The sequence below is a fragment of the Hyperolius riggenbachi genome, chromosome 1 (assembly GCF_040937935.1).
Source record: "Hyperolius riggenbachi isolate aHypRig1 chromosome 1, aHypRig1.pri, whole genome shotgun sequence".
Taxonomy (NCBI): Eukaryota; Metazoa; Chordata; class Amphibia; order Anura; family Hyperoliidae; genus Hyperolius; species Hyperolius riggenbachi.
In genome coordinates this window covers 55,437,500-55,452,120 of record NC_090646.1, presented here as the reverse complement: position 1 = coordinate 55,452,120, position 14,621 = coordinate 55,437,500, and the positions used below count along the sequence as shown (strand labels likewise).

The 14,621-nt window shown below is 45.7% G+C and overlaps 1 protein-coding gene across 3 annotated transcripts in view; it reads right to left on the bottom strand.

Moving 5' to 3' along the window:
* Positions 1-4,803: 4,803 nt before the first annotated feature.
* The window catches only part of LOC137562766 (shootin-1-like), a 57,036-nt gene continuing 47,218 nt past the window's right edge, over positions 4,804-14,621 (bottom strand). For 2 of the 3 annotated variants that reach the window (XM_068274437.1, XM_068274457.1), the window contains 5 exons: positions 12,855-12,916; positions 12,125-12,216; positions 8,043-8,099; positions 5,931-6,126; positions 4,804-5,045 (listed from right to left, as the gene is read on the bottom strand). In XM_068274437.1, the coding sequence (XP_068130538.1) occupies positions 4,936-5,045; positions 5,931-6,126; positions 8,043-8,099; positions 12,125-12,216; positions 12,855-12,916 (517 nt within the window). In that variant the 3' untranslated portion in view covers positions 4,804-4,935. The remainder of the gene's footprint in view (positions 5,046-5,930; positions 6,127-8,042; positions 8,100-12,124; positions 12,217-12,854; positions 12,917-14,621) is intronic. The other variant, XM_068274447.1, reaches the window with a different exon arrangement.

The following is a 14,621-nucleotide window of genomic DNA, read 5'->3' as shown; positions in this document are numbered from 1 at the left end:
CTTGAGTCAGATGGGTCAGTGTCTACCTCAGCAGACACATCCAGCTCCCGCAGTTGCTGGGTATCCCATTGAAACAATTCCGCTACCAGGTCCTGTTGTTTCTTGCGGCCGACATCAATGCCTCTCTCTTGGCAAAGATTTTGCAGGTCCGCCAGGCACATTTTCTTGTAGTTCCCGGACATTTCCACGCCAAATAAAATAAAACTTTTGGGGAGAGGTACTGGCTACACAGTCTCTCTGTATATATAAAAAATATATTGCCTTCCAGCTACACCAACGAATTAGTTTGTTTCTTGATAGCGCTAGCGCTATCTTAGATACTTTCAGCACAACACAGGTCCCAACCGCTGCCTAACACTGTCACAGGAGCCCTAGTGGCTGACCGCACTTAGCCTTCCAAACGGTGCCAGCGCACAGATCGTGCGAACTCTGGTCGCAGTCAATGCGCAGGAACCATTAAGAATTAGCCGCAGACAGCCCAGAAGGGAGCCTGTGAGACACGGGTAATTACAACGTACACACGATTCCACGGTATCTGCCACCACCACTGGTATGGGCCAGTGGACCCGATTTACTGACTGACTAGTCCTGCGAATAAAACGGTTAAACACACGGTATTCTGTCTAGCCAACAACAAACAAACAGTAGCGTATCTTCAGAGACCCGAGATCAGTTCTGTGTGTGCTGATAAGCAGAGTAGCGGAACAGTGAATGACTTGGAGGAAGTCTTTTATTCACAGCAATATAAATAATTAATATATACAGACAATTATTAAAATCAACAATTATTAAAACAGTAATAGCCAGTATAAAAAATAAAAGAAGGGAGAAAAATACTTCCTGGAAAGATGTCCTTTAGTGGGAAAACTTGTAAAGTTCTTGGTTTCAATCAAAGTTCAGAGTTCAGACCAGGTGGATGCCAGCATATCCTCAAGCTGGCACAGATGAGTTCAAGATGTTTCAGGGTGGAGGACACTGAGTTTGGGTCTTCTGCCATTCTTATGCCTCTGATTCAGTAGGAGGTAGTGAGGGCGGGCCCACACACCCCCTTAGAACATGAGATGAGTCCTCCCCTTGTCCTGGGAACCAGAAATCATACCTTAACCATATATGGGCTCTATCTCACAGAACCGTACAGGTCAGGGCAGATTTACTAATATTTTCAGGTCTGCCTCGATGTACCCAGCAGCCTGATACCAAACATGAGGGGTGGGACCCTTGTGGTATCAGCAGGGCACTTTCGAACTGCCTAACTGGCAGTCTTTCCCTCAGAATGGTCTGAAATTTCTTCAGAACCAGCGCCAGATAGGGCCAAGCATGCTCTGTTAGTTTGGAGGGTCTGCCAGCCTGGCAACACAGAAAATATGATGCACATAGCAGTTTATGGAATATGAGATACCCCTGGGATTGATAGCAGGTCATTCCCAGGCAAAGGCTCTTTGAAGTTTGGGGCAGCTAGCTAGGTGTCAGCTCCCCTGCTGGGAGGGAGCCAGAGGGTCTGGCTTTTCTCCCAACTAGATTGCTTCTGTCATGGTCTATACCTGATGGATGGGCCATCAGCACAGCTTGAAGCCAGGGACTCTCTGGGCCCAGGCTCATTAGCATATCAAAAGAGCCATCCAGCAGTTGGGCTGGTGCTATCTCTCTGCTGAAAAAAAGACGTCAGCTGCCCCTACACACTCAACCCAGATTGTATCGATTTGAAGCGCAATCGATGCAGAGAATCGAGTGCGATCGCTTTTCCTCACGGGCGGTTACAGGACGCGCCTGCGGCCCCGCAACCGTCCGTGACACCAGGTTTGTGAGCTTTGCGGTCTTTGGCATCAATAACTTGCATAAAAATGAAACAAATCAGATTGGCTGTTTATGGCTCCACCCCCTTTTCTCAAATTGAACCCCAGTCACCCAATGACCAACTGTACTAAGTTTGAGACTTGTGCCATTAACAGTGCAAGAATGGCAGCAATGAAATATTCCCCTTCAAAATCAATGGGTGAATTTTGATTGGCTTTTATGGACTCCTCCCACCTTTCTGAATATGAATCCCAGTCACCCAGTGACTAACTGCGCAAAGTTTGAGAACCCTACCATTAACAGTGTAAGAATGGCTGCAGTTTACATTTTCCCAGTGAAATTTGTATTTGTCTCCGCCACCTTTTTGGTTATGGGAATAAAAAGTATCCTATACTTTATTCCAGGTAATGTACTATGTGTGCCAAATTTCATTCAAATCCGTTCCGCCGTTTTTGCGTGATCGAGTAACAAACATCCAAATATCCAAACTTTCCCATTTATTATATTAGTAGGATATGTTTAGTACTATAAAAATGCTAAACAATAAGCTCTACGACAAATATATTATAAAAATTGTTAATCAGAAAAGGAGAGAGATAGAGATAGAGTAGTACTGCAAAATATTGTATCCTCTGAAATTGAAGGGGAACGGTTATGAGAAGAATGTGGTTTATAAAATTGCTTACTTTTTGCAATATGACTTTAGGAATTTGGTCAGTGTTTGGCCATTGTGGAATCTTTGTTCTACCTGATTTTAATTCTTGCATTTGGCACGGGTGGCAGCGTCTTGGATGCTGTCAGGTGCATCTCTGTGAAATGTTTGTTTACTCTGTGTTCCAAAGCCAAAATGACTTGCTTTACCTTTTTCTATCAAAGGTTCAGGTATCTTTGAGCACTGCGAGGCATACAACTTGATCTGCAGAGCAGCACCTGCCGGCAGTGAATATGTTGCCGTCTGTGATAAATTTCAGAATGTAGGTCAGTTTACATTAAATGTGAATCGGGTTGAGGACGGATATTTGGAATGGGCAATCACTGACTAAGGCCCGGTTCACATTAGCGTTCTGAGCCAAAAGGATCTGGTGAGCGGATCCGGTCTCCGCTTCACCGGATCCGGATGGCTCACTCCATGGCTCGGTTCACATATTGAAAATGGATCTGATCAATGATTGATCGGATCTGTTTTCACTCAGCAAATACATACCTGATTTTCTGCAGCAGCCGGTGGTAGAGGCTTCCTCTTCTTCCGCTGTGACTACACAGCGCGTCATGCGACTACACAGCGCGTCATGTGACTACATGACGTGGAAGAAGACGGGAGCCTCTACCGCCGGCGGCTATGGAAGATTAGGTATGTATAAACCCTCCCTCACCAACCCTCCCTCACCCTCCCGTCGCTAGATTTGCATCAGCACATGCCCCCATCCCTCGTGGAACGGTCTGTTTCTTCACTAGTGTGAAGAAACGTTCCGTTTCCCATTGCCCCCAATGCTGCTGCATTTTTTGTCCGGATCCGTTCTGCTAAGCAGAACGGTCCAGAAAATTAGGGCCTGCAGCAATTTTTAGGTCCGGTGATCGGAACATACGGAACGTATCCGTACCAACGGACGCATGCGAATGGATCCATAGGTTAACATTGGATCCATTCACATCCGTTCCGTTTGTACAGTATACGTTCCGATCCACAAAAAACGCTAATATGAACCGGGCCTAAATAATTTATATATGAGAATTTTTTTTTAAAAAAGAAGCAATTTTGTTCATTACATTATTTTCACTACAATTCCTCTTTAAGAATGTTGGGGGTGTCCATAGATAACATTCTTGATTGATCAATCTTACAGCTTCTATGTAATATAAGGGACTAACTTAAGTATCCATTCAAAGTAAATTCCCTCAGCTTATCTTTCTACTACAATGGATTTGGTGGGATTGTACAGTCAGGGTTGTATTGTTGATGGGCACCTTAAAGTGGTTTGAAACTCAGCATTTCTTCTTTGCTTTAAAAGATTCCTTACAGCCTTAAACCTACTAGCACAAACAAAAATTGTAGCAGAACAGCATTCAAACAGTTAAACACAGCTCCTTATTTTGCCATAGAAAGCCCCTTTAGCTTAGCATCCGATCTGAAGTAGAGATAACAGTATATTTTGTTTACATTCCTCCATTGTTATATTGGCCTCAATTCTGGTAGGGGTATCAAACAAATTACCTCATGTGAGGTAATTTAAAACCTCATGAGGTAAGGACAAAAAAAAAAAAGTACTATAAAAACGCCTCCATTTCTTTAGAGCACCACCTGTTGGCATTAACAGCACAAAGCAGGTAAACTGGGAGCCAGATGTTAATAGCCAAGTTTAGCTGCTATGACTGGAAATGTTGATGTCAGAAGAGGGTTGGTTACGGTTAGGCTATCAGTAGGGGGAAGGCGTGGCCATCCCTCTCTTCCAGGGACCTCCAATACCATGGGCCATGTGGGATGGTATAACTCAGGCTGCAGAGCCCCACACAGTCTGGGCTCTGCAATCTGGCTATCCTAGCCTTCATGAGTGACAAGGGGTTAAATAGACTTGGAAGGGGGAACCCATGTATTTTTTTTATTTACTTTTTAATGGCCAAGCCTCCCCCTCCCCCACCTTGGCCAATCCATGGAAGAGTTCAAATGAAAAAAAATCCTCTTGTTCCCACTCCTTAACATTCTCTCCAAGCATATACGGGCGCTTTGCTATTAACCGTTAACGTTTTAGATGTTCGTCCACCACTAAAGTCAATGGGGCATGCCGCAAATTTTTGCAAATGCGTTTGCGAACATTCATTTGTGATGTTCGGCCATCCTTGTGTCTCCAAGTGCTAAAATATATGAACTATTGACCTTTTTGTTTAGCAGGATTGGCTGGATTTACCGTGTAAAATCTGGTCTGCCAATGGCCCAGTCTGCCCTCAATCAGGGCCATGGCCTCTTATCACACCTCCTGAAATGCAAAATTATCGCTAGAAGAAAGTAAACGATGGAGTCCAAACCTGTTTTATTATTTTTTTTATAAGACTTTATAGCAACAGTATAAAATATATATATTTTTTTTATAAATGTGGTCATTAGAAGTGCACTTTGGTAAACTGGAAGCTGTCTCTCTTGTCCCCCTAGATCTGTCCGGACTGACTGTTCTGTGCTGACATCTTCCTCTGTCTCATCTTCACAAAAACCGGACTTCTCTGAAATGGTGAAGAGGGTTCTGGGCTCTGCGATCCGCCTGCAGGAGATACAGAGCATTGCAGAGAGACTCGTGTCATGAATAGGACTACACAGGAAGCCCCCGATTCACAACCGCTGCACTAAGCCACCGCCCACAATAAACCTCCCCCCCCACACCAAGCCACCGCCCACACTAGGCTGCCACCCACAACTGCACCGCCCACACTAAGAAGCTGCCCACAGGTTCGTTTGTGCCTTTAAAGCAGATCCGAGATGAAAAACTAACTATAACAAGTAACTTGTCTATATATCTTATCTAAAGTTTAGATAGTTTACACAGCAAATCTAGCTGCAAACAGCTTTAATAGAAAATGATTATTTCTTCCTGTGATACAATGACAGCAGCCATGTTGTTTGTAAACATTACACAGAGGCAGGCTTATCTGCATCTCGAGCAAAAAAACCTAATCCCCTCTCCTCCCCTCTGCCTCTGAAATCTCTGGCTAGTAATACCTCCCCCTCCTCATGCCCAGACTGAGCTCCCATCAGCCCTTGCTACTGTCTGAAAGTGCCTTGGCTCTCTGAAAACCTGTGGGCGTGGCTTGTTTAGTTTATAGGGAATTAGAGTATTAAAACAAAAACAAAAATAGTATTTGGCTTGAGGAATGCCCTATAAACAATAAGAAAGGAACACACTTATGCAATGAGTAAAAGTCCATCTCGGATCCACTTTAAGTATATACAGACGAACCTGCAGGCCGCATGCGCACAACACAACTGCTACACTAAGCCGCCACCCACACTAAGCCACCGCCCATAACTACACCACCCACACTAAGCCACCGCCCACAGTCCGTGCATACTTACAACCTTCGGTTAGTATCTAGGATAAGAATGAGACTCCCCCTCTGACCAGACGCAGCTCAATGAGCTCAGTACTCACCTTGTGCTGCTGTCTGTATCTGAGTCGCGGAAGGCTGTTCCTTTGTGTCTTTCCCTGTATCGGCTGCCTGGTCAGTCTTTAGATTGAGCTCCACAATCTGGCGTCTTCTCCCCAGCACAGACCCCAGCTCACTGTCTTTTACTTTACGGCTTATCTTGCGACGACTTGCCCTCCGCAGTGGTTTCCTCGCATTGCTCTGCAAGGAGATATAAAGATTCAGCAATCGGCATTCCCATTATAATGCTTTGCATCCGGGCCACCATTATTAGAAAACACTGCTAGCAGCCATTGTAATAAAAAGAACGCTAGCTACAATCCTACAGAGGATTCTTATTGGTTAGTTCAACAGGATTTCCCAGAGGATGATTCAAAAATGCTTTTGCTGGTATTTCCTCAGGGGCCTTTCACACCGGGACGGTGCGGTGTGGTATTTTTACGGCACCACACCGCAGGGCAATGAAAGTCTAAGGGGACTTTCACACTGATGCAGTGCAGTGCGATGGAAGTGACATTTTTCACCACACCCCCAACGCTACGGCTTGGTTTTGCACCGACCTGCAGCGACGTGTGTCGGACCGAAAGTCATGTAAGTCTATGGCAGCCTTTCTCAACCTTTTTAACCTGGAGGAACCCTGCAAATAACTGTTGGATCTCAAGGAACCCTTGCATTTATTTTGCAGGCGGCATGGACTTTAAAGAGAAACTCTGACCAAGAATTGAACTTTATCCCAATCAGTAGCTGATACCCCCTTTTACATGAGAAATCTATTCCTTTTCACAAACAGACCATGAGGGGGCGCTGTATGACTCATATTGTGGTGAAACCCCTCCCACAAAGAAATTCTGAGTACGTACTCTTGACAGTTTCCTGTCTGTGTCTGTGAACCCTGTTGCATTGTGGGAAATAGTTGTTTACAGCTGTTTCCAACTGCCAAAACAGCAAGCAGCTGCTACATCACTTGCCAGCAGTAAAAATGTCACCATGTGATAAGTGTCAGAATGTAAATCAGGGATTTAAAAGATTTTACAATGGGCAAACACTGACTAAATCATTTATACATAATTATTGTAAAAATGAAGCACTTTTTTCATTATATTATTTTCACTGGAGTTCCTCTTTAAAAGTAGTTGGGGCTTTTTATTTAACTACCCCTTATTACACTGCCACTTATTATACTGTCTCCTTATTCTAGTGCATTTTATGAATGTGCTCATTATTATTCTGACTGACTTCCAATTTAGTGCTTCTTTTTACAGTACCCCCTACTATAATGTGCTCTATTATACTTCCCCCACGATGGGGGAAAACGCCAAGGAACCCCTGCAGAGTCCTCAAGGAACCCTGGTTGAGAAAGCCTGGTCTATGGCAATGCGGGTATGTGTAAACCCATTGTAAGTTTTACGTGTCACGCATGCGCGGAAGTGTATTTTAGCATAATGCTCCTGCGCATGTAACGGCTTTGGCCACAGGAAGTGAGCATCACTTCCTGCTAGGCCAGCTGCCAGACGGGGATTACCGCATACTAATGTGGTAACCCCCAAAGGCCTGTTGGCGGTGCAGTGCACTTTAAGTTTCCTTTCAGCGCAAAAACTGAAAGTCAAACACCGAAATTCCATATGGGGCAATGACAGAGTTGGAAACCGTAGTATTGTGGTTGCACCACTGGAGCATTCAGGAGTCACCAGGAAGTGATTTAGGAAGAGCAGGGACAACGTCCTCCGGCAACCAAGGCTGAGACACCAAAGTGCGCCCCTTCATCTCTCCCACCCCAGCCGTCACACACTGATTGCTATTAGACTAAGTGGTTCCTCCGCCCACCCTTTTCCAACACCTTAATCTCTAGTTATCTGGCTTGTTGTCACTGCCATGTATCCCCTTTTCTTATTTCTCTCTGCTTCAAACACAATAGGGGAATGATAGCTGAGTGAGTTGCGCACCCCTCCTACACTGCGCCCTGAGGCTGGAGCCTTTCTCGCCTCTGCCTTGGCATGGCCCTGGAATTAGGTCTCCATGCTTTACCTGTAGTAGATTTAGCAGGTTTGGGTGGAGAGTCAGCGAGTGCTCAGCTGTGCTCTCAGAATGACATGTGACACAGAAATGGTTCTACTCACCAGCAGTATGCCCTGCAGCTCACTGATGACACTCTTCCGTTTGTTCATTGAAGACTCCTAAGGGGGAGAAGGTAGATGTGAAGCTCTACGCCAAAGAGCAGCTGGGGAATCCAGCACACCACACACACATGGTTGTTTGTGAACCTCATTGCATTGTGGGAAATAGCTGTTTACAACTGCCAAAAAAGCAAGCAGCATCTCCTTCCACTGACATCACCTGCCAGCAGTAAAAATGTCACCATGTGATAAATGTCAGGATGTAAATCATGGAGAGGAAAGATTTTACACAAACACTGACTAAATCATTTATACATAATTATTGTAAAAATGAAGCACTTTTTTATTACATTATTCTCACTGGAGTTCCTCTTTAATATACTGGACGTGTTACTGCTGGGCTTTGTATAATGAGGGTTTATTATGGTTGCACTTGATAAACTTGAGACATTACTGCCATAGAGGCAACCTGAGCAATCAGGGCAGAGTCTTCAGCAGAGTATTGTCTCACCTGTCCATGCGGGCGCACTCAGTCTGTGGCTCTGTGCTCTCCCGTCTCAGCCTCGCAGTGTCAGTGGCTCCTGTCCTCCATAACCCGTGGCATGTTGTTAGTAATTACATACTGTTGGTCACAGATATGATGCAGCCAGCGGTGGATGAAGTCAGAGAGTGCATGGAGCCACAAAGGAGCACATCCACCAGGACAAGTGAGACACTACCCTGACGAATACTCTGCGGGGGCCTGGGGACCATAGTGCCTCTGTCCCACAAACAGGACGCATCCTGACAATCAGTGGTGGGATTTGTGACCGGGAAGATGTGTTCCTCAAGCCAATCAAAGTGCCTGTGAATGAATAAACATGACTCCTAATCAGGAGCCATGTTCATTCATTAAAATGAAAAGTAAAAAATAGAGAAAAAGACACACGCACTTGTAAATACAGGATTAAGTGTGTAGCGCTATCTACATCTCTATCTGGAAAAAAAATGACAATAATATACATTACAGCATACATCCCTCCAATATTCATTAACCCCTTCTTCCTCCTGTTGCTTCCCCATAGATACAAAAATAAAAAAAGGCATTACAGCTACACATGATATACTGGAGGTGTTACAGCTGCTCTCCGCATACTTGGTACTATTATGGCTGACCGTGATTTGCTGGAGGCTTTCTCTTTCTATGGGGTCATGATGGCTGGATTCGTCATATGATAGTGCACACATAATGGTCTTGATCAGCCTGTCATTGCATTTTAGATTTGGTTTATTTTCCTTACAATACTCGGCCGGTTCTCTCATGAAGCAAGGTAAAACATTTGCATCAGGCACAGAGATTACAGGGGCAGCATTTTTGTAACAGCATGCAGTCAGAGTAGGAGGAGAAGCGACAGGAGAGCGAGATGAAGAGGTCATCATTGGGGAAAAGCAGCTAGTTGTGCTGTGTGAGGAGTCTGACAGTGAGTGAGAAGGGGGAAGGCAGGAGAGCAGCAGTGCTCCATTTGACTTGCACAGCAGAAGGGAGGAGTTCGCACTGCTGTCCTGACTGAGGAGGGGGAGCATCCTCACAAGTTTGCCTCAGGCAGCAAAAAGTCTAAAACCAGCCCTGACAATACTGTATTTTGTCTTTGTATATCAGCATAAACTGCTTATCAGCTTGCAATGCAGATATACATAAAACACATTACCAACAGTCAGGATGTGTTCCCACTTGAGCAGAGAAAGGACATTTTTTGTCCATTTTCCGATCATTGCAAAACTGGCAACAAAATGCTCTTATTTTAAATATAGAAGCCGTTCACAATTGTCAGCCTGCAGCAGATCCGTGGCATAGGCAAACGCAGGGGGGGGGGGGGGATTACAGCTGCCCAGAATCCCCCCTCAAACCAGGGCTGGTGCAGGGTCTGGGGAAAGGCACAAGCTGAGACACCAGAACATCTGCAGGCATCCTGCAGCTCACAGCACTGACCCCTTTCTTTCCCTGCTACAGTTGACTTTGGGTAGAGCAGAAGTGTATGTACAGAGCATGGGGCAGCAGCGTGTGTGCAGAGCATGGAGCAGCAGTGTGTGTACAGAGCATGGAGCAGCAGTGTATGTACAGAGCATGGAGCAGCAGCGTGTGTACAGAGCATGGAGCAGCAGCGTGTGTACAGAGCATGGAGCAGCAGTGTGTGTACAGAGCATGGAGCAGCAGTGTGTGTACAGAGCATGGAGCAGCAGTGTATGTACAGAGCATGGAGCAGCAGCGTGTGTACAGAGCATGGAGCAGCAGCGTGTATACAGAGCATGGAGCAGCAGTGTGTGTACAGAGCATGGAGCAGCAGCGTGTGTACAGAGCATGGAGCAGCAGCGTGTGTGCAGAGCATGGAGCAGCAGTGTGTGTACAGAGCATGGAGCAGCAGTGTATGTACAGAGCATGGAGCAGCAGTGTATGTACAGAGCATGGAGCAGCAGTGTGTGTACAGAGCATGGAGCAGCAGCGTGTGTACAGAGCATGGAGCAGCAGTGTGTGTACAGAGCATGGAGCAGCAGTGTGTGTACAGAGCATGGGGCAGCAGCATGTGTACAGAGCATGGAGCAGCAGTGTGTGTACAGAGCATGGAGCAGCAGTGTGTGTACAGAGCATGGAGCAGCAGTGTGTGTACAGAGCATGGGGCAGCAGCATGTGTACAGAGCATGGAGCAGCAGTGTGTGTGCAGAGCATGGAGCAGCAGTGTGTGTACAGAGCATGGAGCAGCAGTGTGTGTACAGAGCATGGAGCCGCAGTGTGTGTACAGGTCAGGGAGCAGCAGTGTGTGTACAGAGCATGGGGCAGCAGTGTGTGTACAGAGCATGGAGCAGCAGTGTGTTTACAGAGCATGGAGTAGCTCTGGGGAACTTAACATAGTCAGGTATGAGCACAGCCCTGTGCCCTGCTGTGTGAATGCTTCACTTTCCCCTTCATTAGAAATGTCGGCTATCCTCATTATTATCTGTATCCAAACTGCTCCTGATTGATCCCATTGTTAGCCGATGGGAAATTGCATTGTGTGTATCCAGCATGATGTCCTACCATATTACTATACTGTATTGTGCAAGGCTGAGGGAGACCTTTCAGGAATCCCCCCCTCCCCCCCCCCTTGAAAATCCTGGGTTTGCCCCTCCGTGGGATGCGTTAGAGCAGTGTTTCTCAACATTTTATTGGTATGTACCCCTTTTAAAACCCTGTACTCACCAAGTACCCCCTAGCATAGTAAACATTATCACAAATACCCCTTAACAAATATATATTTAATCATAGTACATGATAATTGGTTCTAAACAATTTCCAAGCATTTACTATTGCTTATAATTAGCTAAAATACAAATTTGGTGTTGTTTAAATGAGATTTATTATTTTCTAAAACTTTAAATTTGTTATTCTTGGTTATGTATATGAAGCGCGAGTACCCCCTGGAACCATCAGAAGTACCCCCTGGGGTACGCGTACCACACGTTGAGAACCTAGGCGTTAGAGTAAGCGTACCGCACTTCTGTGCAGTTCGCAATAATCCCGGGCAGGCGGATGCATTCCCCATATACTATAGCTTATGGAGGTAATGTATCTTCCCCGGGCTATGCACCTCACCAAAGATCGCTCCCTGTACACAGGGAAGAAGCATGGGGATCTCCATTGGGCTACAAAAGACCAATGGGAATCCTCAGCAACAGGGAGAATTCTCATTGGTTCATGGTGGACCAATGAAAATTCTCCCGGTTGCTCTGGAGAATTGGTCTAATGCAGCTTATGGAGGAGAGCCCCATGCTTCTGCTGGCCTCCGGGCTGAGTACAGAGAGGGCCGATCAGCGGCCAGTGGGGCAGGTGAACAGCGATCGCTTCAGACGTGCGGAGCAGGAGCAATATGGATGGAGCTGTGTCCATTTTATCTCCGCTCAAGTGGGAACTGAGCCTAAATGTACTGAGTCCCATGTTCATTTTTGCTCAGGGCACAATAAAAAAAACAAAGCCTAAGTACTCTACTGCTTGCCTTACACATATTATATTTGCACCGCCCCACTAATGATACCTCCTACATCCTAGAAGCTCTTTCAGTACGGTAACAGACCTGAGCCATAGTCCGCGTTGGCCTCAGAAACACGCCTATCTCGATTCTCTTTTTCATTTCGGCCATGGCTTGATCTCTGATGTTGGGATCTACTGTAAGACAAGATTCCAGATAATATGCGATGCAAGTATAATGACACTCTGAAGAGATCATAATAATAGACAAGTTTTACTCCACAGTGCCTAAAACTCTCCAGGGGCCCCCGGGGACTACAACATAGTTGGGAGGAGACTTGGTGAGTCCAGTAGCTAAATCGGGGACTGTGTGGGAGTGAAAAATTAGCCAGAAATAAAGGGGTCCCTAACCTAATGCCGCTTATGGGGGGGGCCAAAGCCCACATTGGTTCAAAGTGATCACAGGGTCAGGAAGCAATGAAATAGGCTCCTGACCAGCTCACAGAGATCTGCTGCCATAGCGACAGCAGTGGCGGGAGAGTAGTGTAATCGGCGGTAGTGGCGGGTCTGTGCCGAGCGGTAGTTGAAATTTACGCCCTGACAGGGATAACAGGTCCCAAACAGGGCATAGATTTCAATTAGCCTGGTCTGGAAGTGGTTAAACAAACTTGGTAAGAAAACAAAACAATACACAGCAACTGATAGTGTCATTTTTCTAGCAGTGGGGATGGGTGAAGGAGCTGAATATACAGCGTCTTATCAGAAGGTGGCGCAGTGACCCCACTAACAAATGGTGGTACAAAAGCTGAGGTTTTCCCAAACTATTCATTTTCTACCTGTCACTGTTTCAGCTGCTGGTTTCTGGACTTTCTTCCTCTTTCTTAGTTCTGCTAGAGGGCTGAAATACAGACAACATATTATTATTATTATTATTATTATTATTATTATCTAGAAGTAAAAATAAATATCAAATCTAATGAAAATCCGTTGAAACGATATTGTGATTAAAATATCGAAAGTATACGGATACATCATGCTGGTCCCTTGTCAGATTAGTCCTGGTGGGTCTGAGAGGGAGTCGTGAGGGGGAAGGGGGGCATATGTGAAATAAAGGCACCAGGAAATTTGGATGCTGGGAAATGGCAGCTAGTAGAATATCAGTTACATTTACTAATATTTGACTATTTTAAATTGAGTAATCAAGCAGCTCAGGGTGACCCAAACCACTCGGAATGTATAGGGGGGTAAAAGAGACCGAAAAGCCCTCCTACTAATAAGCAATGCTTGGTGAAAATTGCCTTCTTAAAACAGAAGGAAATTTTCAATAATTCAGCAATAAGTGAACATTTGTGGCTACCCACAATGCACCACTACTGAATATGCAAATCATCCCTTTTCACCCTTGTAAGCAAGGCAAGCATCTAGAACCGCTGTATAGCAAGCCTATAGCTTTAAATATTACACAGCCACACCAACCCAACATGTAAACCGCCTGTTTTGGGCTTTTGGCTCTCATCAGTACATGGCAGGGATTGATATGGCTGTACCTAACCCTACTCTCACACAGAACCCTCCCCCCTCCAATCCCTAACCAACCCCCCTGCCCCCCTTCCTAAACGTAACCATCTCTCCACTGAAACTCCACTGCAAAAGATACCAGAAGCGCCATGGAAGGATGGCCACTGTCATAGGTGCTCATACAAATATAATTTATGGGCTTCGCACCCACTATTTGTAGCCACAATTTGCACAGAACCCTCCCACCTCCAATGTCTAACCCTACCCCCTTCCTGACACCTAACCCTAAAACCCCTCCTTCTTGACACCAAACCCAAAAACCCCCTTCCTGATGCCTAACCCTAACCCCCCCCCCCTACCTCCACCTAAACCTAAAACCCCCTTCCTGACGCCTAACCCTAAAAACCCCCTTCCTGACACCTAACCCTAAAAACTCCCTTCCTGACACCTAACCCTAAAAACCCCCATCCTGATACCTAAACCTAAAACCCCCCTTCCTGACGCCTAATCGTAAACCCCCCTTCCCTTCCTCCACCTGAACCTAAAACCCCCTTCCTGACGCCTAACCCTAAAAACCCCCTTCCTGACACCTAACCCTAAAAACCCCCTTCCTGATGCCTAACCCTAAAAACCCCCATCCTGACACCTAAACCTAAAACCCCCCTTCCTGACGCCTAATCGTAAACCCCCCTTCCTGACACCTAGCCCTAAAAACCCCATCCTGACTCCTAACCGTAAACCCTCCTTCCTGGCACCTAACCCTAAAACCCCCCTTCCTCCACCTAACCCTAAAACCGCTCCTTCCGGGTGCCTAACCCCAAAACACCCCTTCCTGACGCCTAACCCTAAAACACCACACCACAAATAATTATTTTAAGAAATGAAAAATTCATAAATACAAAAGACAAAAAAAATTCAAAAAAATATAACCTAATTTTAACAAACAAAAATGTTCTGCTTTGGGCCGTCCTATAGCCGATATCTGCATTAGCGCCTATGAAGCGCCCAATTTGTCCATTAGCCGCAGGTGCCAAGATTTCCTGCTCCCTGATATGGTGTAGTAGAAGGTTGGACATTGTAGAAGA